Source organism: Megalobrama amblycephala, linkage group LG19 (assembly GCF_018812025.1).
Source record: "Megalobrama amblycephala isolate DHTTF-2021 linkage group LG19, ASM1881202v1, whole genome shotgun sequence".
Classification (NCBI taxonomy): Eukaryota; Metazoa; Chordata; class Actinopteri; order Cypriniformes; family Xenocyprididae; genus Megalobrama; species Megalobrama amblycephala.
The window spans coordinates 26,850,445-26,857,284 of NC_063062.1; the positions used below are offsets into that span (position 1 = coordinate 26,850,445).

Below are 6,840 nucleotides of genomic sequence, written 5' to 3' on the forward strand. Positions count from 1 at the left end.
AAGTGCTAGACTTGAGTGCAAACAGTAATCATGAAGGATAAGCTGTTCTGAATAAATGAGTCTTAAGCTTAACTTTAAATTAGATAAGGAGTGATATTAATCCTAAAAAAAATCCTAAAACAAAAACAAACAAACAAACAAACAGCACCAGGCCAGAATAGACAGTATATGAGTGACTAAATCTTTTTTGATCTTGGATCAAATGCGTCATAGATTTACAAAAATCCACAACATGCTGAAAAACTAACTGATCCTTCAAATACAAACCACATAAAGACAGATGAAAGAGAAAAGAAAAAAAAACATTTGAATCTTTGACTCAAAATGGTATAGTTACTGAGATTTCATGCTTGTGACAAATTCTCTGAGTGACAACTAGCCCCAGTCTGTCTTAATACAAAAAAAACATAATGTTAAGATATTCCAGTCCTAATACACCTTACATTAGGCCCAAATTATAATGTTTGTCTGAAAATAGTCATATGTGACAACAGAGTTATTGCTTAATGTTATGTCATTTCTTTATAATTCAATATCAATGTTTAAGATCAATACATCTGTACATGTAACATGTCAGAGAGGGTGTCAATCAGTTACGTGCAGCTGAATCATTAAATAAATACAATAACAAAAATCAGGAAAACAATGAAAGGTTATGAAAAAAAAAATTATTGGTAAAACTTTGCTTAACTTTGTTATTGTTGCAACATTTCTATGCATCTCCAAAATGTCCAAAAACAGAACTCACCTCTTGCAATACCGTGGCAAAGGATACTTTTCAAAGTCGGTGTTCATCCGTTGATGAACAGAAGTGTGTTTGACAGAAGTGTGGTCACTGGACATCGGTTTGCTGTCTTCATGAATCTCTCACCTTTACTGGTGCGCACGAAAGAGCCGCTCACACTAGGGATTGATGTGATCCTGCAAAGTTAAGCAAAATTCTCCTCAAACTATTTTTCATTAAATATGCGAATTCTGGTGTGGGTTTGATCCGTAAAACTACCCGCGCGTTCCCGGGAAGCTCATTGAGCGTGTTTAACAAATCGAATGTGTGTGATGATGTCACGGCTACATCATTATACGAGTTGTTCAAAGAAACCTTTTTCAGTTTTATTAGGTGATTTTTAAAGTAAATTATTGTAAGATTTTAGAAAATGTAGGCGAAAAAAACTGCAAAAAATAAAACAGTTTAAGAAATATTAAAATGATCACAAACTGTACAGGAGGGGGAGAATCCATACAGCCTACAAAAGAGCTGTTTTATTCCAAGTGTAGCGAGTCGCCCCCTCATGGGCGCTGGCATATATGCAATTGTCAGAGGTAATAATAATAATAACAACACAATGATAATACATTTACTTTACATAATGATTTCTCTCAATGCGTTTTACAAAGTGTGAACATAAAAGTACAAGAAAAACAAAAGCAATCTACATGCTAGCCTATACAGACAAACAAACATAACAATGGAACCTGCATCAACAGTAGCATAGGCTATATGGATTAGCATGATCTAATACTGAATATCTGTGTAGAGAGGAAAATATAATAGATATTATGTTGAAATAACTGTGTCTTTTATTTTTTAAATCGTTATAAACAGACCAAATTTTCCAAATGTAGCCAAAATCATGGTAGGGTGCCTATAAGATGTACTGTAACCTTAAAGAGATTGCTTCCTAAAAGGATGATAATTTCACGTATATCTTTGTCAGTGTTATGTCAGTGTATTCAGCACTCTTTATGCTGCAATACATCATCATTATACAGAATTTTATATATAAACAAGCAGACATGTCACAAATTGATATTTTTATTTTATTGACCAGATTTTAAAAATCAGCACACTTCATTCCAATTTTCAAGATTTTTCTTTTAGAGTTTGAAAGCTTTCCAAACCCTCTGTAAACGTTATTTTGTATGGATGTATACTTTAATGAATGGCTTATTATATTCTATATTCTTATACCCTGTTTTCCTGACAGTAATAATATTATATAGGCCTATTATTCTGATGTGATGTCACAATTGCGTCATAACCGGTGGAGAATGGGGGGAGTGATCAATCACTAGCAATTTTGGCATGGCTGTGGTTCGGCAGTATGCATGAACTTAAAGGGTTAGTTCACCAAAAATGAAAATAATGTCATTTATTACTCACCTTGAAGTCGTTCTACACCCGTAACCGTAAGACCTTCGTTCATCTTCTGAACACAAATTAAGATATTGTTGATAAAATCCGATGGCTCAATGAGGCTTGCATTGAGAGCAAAGCCATTCAAACTCTCAAGGACCATTAAGGTACTAAAAACATATTTGAAACAGTTCATTTGAGTTCAGTGGTTCTATCTTAATATTATAAAGCGACAAGAATACAGTGTTTTGAAATCAGCCAATATAGATATTGTTAAAAAGTCGTTATTTTGTTTTTTTGGTTCACAAAAAGTATTCTTATCGCTTTATAATATTAAGATAGAACCACTGAACTCACATGAACTGATTCAAATATGCTTTTAGTGTAGAACAACATGAGGGTGAGTAATGAGTTACATTATTTTCAACCAACAGCTATAAGCAACTAACCCTTTAAGCAATCATAGCCATGTCAAAATTCACAACAACAGCACTCTTGTGCATGCTGCATGTGGTATTTTCAACATTTTTATTTGCAAAATAATAATGCTTGCATGTAAAACCAAGTGAATTATATATATATATATATATATATATATATATATATATATATACAGTATATATATATATATATATATATATATATATATATATTGTGAGCAAAACCTACAATTCTCCACATTTAATAATAAAATGTGTGGAGGTTAAAAGAAGACATGAAATAAGGAGAGCCGAAAAATAATTAATGAAAAAAATAAAATATGTCCATCACAGATTCAGAAAAGTGAAAACAAAAACTACAGAAGACTACTGAAGAACTATAGTAGAATATATAAACAATTTATATATCAAATAAATACATAAAAGTGAAATCATACAGTACAAATGCAACCAAAATCATTCAATGGATTTAAAAAAAAAAGAGAGAGAAAAAAAAGCATGATTTGTTTATCTCATTTCATTTTTCTTGTTTCAAGAAAGAAAGTTTTTTTTAGAGGAAATGGTTAGGAGAAATTAGGGCAAATGGTAAAAATTAACTTGACTGTTCTTAAAAATATAGGTGCCAGTATTTTAAGACATCTAGCCAGAGGCCTGTTTACAGACAACTCCACTGAGAGACCGATCTGCGTGTCTGCAGACCCGCCTACCTCAGCCATTTTGTTTCTGCGCCTCTTCGCCATGGCGGAGATGGACGATGGTGATGAGCCGGTTTTAGTGCACACTCACAGCGGTTCTTCTGGATCCAAATCAGGGGGAGACAAGATGTTCTCCCTCAAGAAGTGGAATGCGGTGGCAATGTGGAGCTGGGATGTGGAGTGTGACACCTGCGCTATTTGTCGGGTTCAAGTAATGGGTAAGTGTTTCTCTAGCTAACAGGCTAACGTTACCTGAGATAGCATTTATATGATTGTTAGCTGGTTTAACGCTATGGTTTAACGTTACCTCAAAAGACCGTGAATGTAGAAAGCGTTCGTCTGTCACACTTGTAACAGTTAAAAGTGAATGACATACTGCTGCCTACATACACAACATTTGTGGAAATCATAAGTGGTTGTATAAATGCAGATACAAACGTTGGAACGTCCTATTATTATGCCCAAAATGTTTTGAATATGACAATCAAACGCACTTAGTTAAAAAATAAATAAATAATAATAATAATAATAATACGAAAATCGAATCTTGAACCGTTCCTGCTCAAAATATGCCGAATCAAATGTTTTAAACGCGAATATGATCGAAGAATCATCTGCATCCAGTGTTCGAATGCGTATATATGTTCAAAATGCTGAATGAATGACATTTAAATGCCGCTTTAATGCTCAAATGTGCATCAGGTTTTTTTTTTTTGTTTTTTTTTTTAAATCAAACTTATGATGCTACAACAAAAGCCAAACTAAACATGCTAACAACAATATGATGCTCTAACCCTCTGAATCAAATGCTTATTTTTACGATGTTTATCACTGTGATTCTCAGTAATGCTGCATAAAAAAAATGCAAATACATCTGCGCAGACGTCAAAAACAACTTGAACAATGTCCAGAAATGCTGCATTGAATGTGCAAATGCACTTGTTATTGACAAAAACGCGGCATTGAACATTCAAATGCATAATATAAAGAATATACCAAAATGTTGTGACTTTATGACTTTAGCATGTCTGTTCTCTGAAAGTGTTTTAACGGGATTTAGATTTCAACTTATTTCTGTCCTAAATGAGCATAAAGAACTATGTATATTTTTGAATTGTGTGTATTTTAAATGTATTTCAGATGCATGCTTGAGATGCCAGGCTGAAAACAAACAAGAGGACTGTGTTGGTAAGTCGACTGTAACATCACTAATTACCTGCCTAATTAATCAATTACATTAAGTCCCTAGAAGCAGATGGCAGCACAGTCCATTGCATTACAGTTTGCCCTTCACTTATTTTCTGTCATATTGTATTATTTCTCTCATTTTTATATACACAATAATAATAAACAAAATAATGATCGTATCCAAATTGACTTACAGAACACTTATTAGGGACAATCCAATTGAAGCAACCAGAGGTTAAGTACCTTGACCAAGTGCACAATCCATAGTATTCATTTGCGTCATCAAACGCGCCCTGCCTCCACACTGTTAGGTTAGACAATGGTAAAATCAAAGGACAGTCTCACACTGTGATATTTAAAGACTTAAAGAGATACTTCATCCAGGAATGAAAATTCAGTCGTCATATATTCACCTTCAAATCTATCTTCCTTCTGCGGAAGATATTTTGAGGAATGTCTCAGTGCTTTTTTTTGTTCATACAGTAAAAGTCAGTCACTTTCTCTTATTCTGTCTTTCTCTCAGTGGTATGGGGAGAGTGTAACCACTCTTTTCACAACTGCTGCATGTCCCTCTGGGTCAAGCAGAACAATAGATGCCCACTATGCCAACAGGACTGGGTGGTACAGAGGATCGGCAAGTGAGGATTGGAGCTTTGTACCCACATTTCCTCCGTCCACTTTGGCACTACTCCACTTAGGAAGACGAGACTTTTGAGTGATTATGAGAGCATCTGCAGCCACTGAATGTGTAGGAATACCTGTCTGCATGTATGTGACTGTCAATGTGAAACCATGGATGTAGGCAGAAATCCAGGTGACACTGGTTAGCTTTATCTTTCTGTCACCTCATACAGCATTAACAAGAACCAGCCAGAAGAGCTCCAGGAAACGGCAGATTCACTTGGGTGTTTGTGGCAGTATGTGTGACCTTCTAACTGAAGCTGTACTATGAATGTGTGTTTTAAGTGTGCTAGAAATAAATTAAAAAAATAACTTTTATAAGTGTGTGATTATGATATATATATATGTTTAAATTATTGTTCATTATAAGTGTACACAAGTCTCTCAAAATCCCTTAATGGACTGAATTTAAGATTCAAAAATGATTTTTTAAATAATTAAACTTCAGTATTTATCAAGCAGGTAAATTTTACTTTTACTTGAGTGCTTGCAAAGAGAGAAATATGAAATATTTTACAGCACAAAACTTGAAAAAAAAAAACAAATCCTTGACTTTTCCTAAGCCAATGCAACATTTAGACCTCATTGAAAAGGCATTTTGTAAGTCTTCCACCAGTACGTTGCTTATTGCTCCATCCTCTCTGCTAATTCTAGTGAAATACTTAGCTCAGGATTTGAGTGCTTATGATTAATCCGGAACCCATAAGGACAATTTCCAAGACAAAGATTTAGGTACTAGTAATTTGACGCAAACTTTTCAGCCAGCGGCACTGTAAACTATTTGTTCTGATATCCCCCTTGGTGCTTTCTGGAGTTAAGGGGTTTTCTCAAGAGTGCAATGAAGACTAAATATTATGCACTAAATTGTATTTGGGTAGTTGACATGACATGTTTAGCAGTGTGACAAATGTCCTGCTATACTTTATTTAAAATTACTATAAACAATATGTAATGTAATAACTTCTTGTGAAAACTTGACTGTGCATGCTACTGAATAATGTTAACCAAGAATAAAGCTACTTAGACATGTTTTAGGGAGTTCACATTCAGGTCTGGCAGCATTCTGGTACATAACACCCTTGTTATGATCCACTCAGTTCCTAATGGATATAATCAAGGCTTTCCCAACATATTTTTTCATTGAATATTATGTATGCAGTCTATACCTATCATGTGCAAGAACATACAACTTTTTAAAATTACACTGATATATGTAGAAAAAGATTTCCACAGTTAACAGGCACGGCAGAAAACCATTTTCACTGACGTGTTTTCTAAAACTATGGTGAATATTCTTAATACACATTTTAAATACAAAACACGTAAGTGTAAACTTAGTTTATGGGTGAATTTCAGGCGAAGGAAACAGGTGAAGTTTATTTCTAAATTTAATTTCTATAATGCTAATGAATATAATCTTTATTGCTGCAAGCCAAGGGATTGTGGAATGTATTTTTCATGTTAGACTTGTGCCTCTTGGGATGTATTGAAGAAGTTCCCATCTATGCTGGACACTTGTTGGCTACTATCTGTTCTCACTCATTTAAAAAAATAGATACATTTTTAGTAGTGTAAAGTCATTATATATAAGCACAAGTTTTATTACTCTACAAAACTCACGTCAAGCATTTGAAGTTTCATTACAAAATCTTGCCATCTTAATAAATGCAAATACAGATACACTTTATTTTACAGCATGTGT

The 6,840-nt window shown here is 33.9% G+C and overlaps 2 protein-coding genes across 3 annotated transcripts in view; one reads left to right on the forward strand and one right to left on the reverse strand.

Moving 5' to 3' along the window:
- The window catches only part of trpc6b (transient receptor potential cation channel, subfamily C, member 6b), a 27,382-nt gene extending 24,070 nt beyond the window's left edge, over positions 1-3,312 (reverse strand). The window contains exons 1-2 of one of the 2 annotated variants that reach the window (XM_048168628.1): positions 3,194-3,312; positions 749-929 (exon numbers count right to left, since the gene is read on the reverse strand). In XM_048168628.1, coding sequence (XP_048024585.1) covers positions 749-843 — 95 coding nt within the window. In that variant the 5' untranslated portion in view covers positions 844-929; positions 3,194-3,312. Of the gene's footprint in view, positions 1-748; positions 1,245-3,193 lie in introns of those variants that run through there. The other variant, XM_048168627.1, reaches the window with a different exon arrangement.
- rnf7 (ring finger protein 7) lies at positions 3,229-5,456 on the forward strand. Its single transcript, XM_048168629.1, has 3 exons — positions 3,229-3,487; positions 4,410-4,457; positions 4,981-5,456. The coding sequence occupies exons 1-3, from the start codon at positions 3,313-3,315 to the stop codon at positions 5,097-5,099; spliced, it is 342 nt and encodes a 113-aa protein (XP_048024586.1). The 5' UTR covers positions 3,229-3,312; the 3' UTR covers positions 5,100-5,456.
- Positions 5,457-6,840: the final 1,384 nt, after the last annotated feature.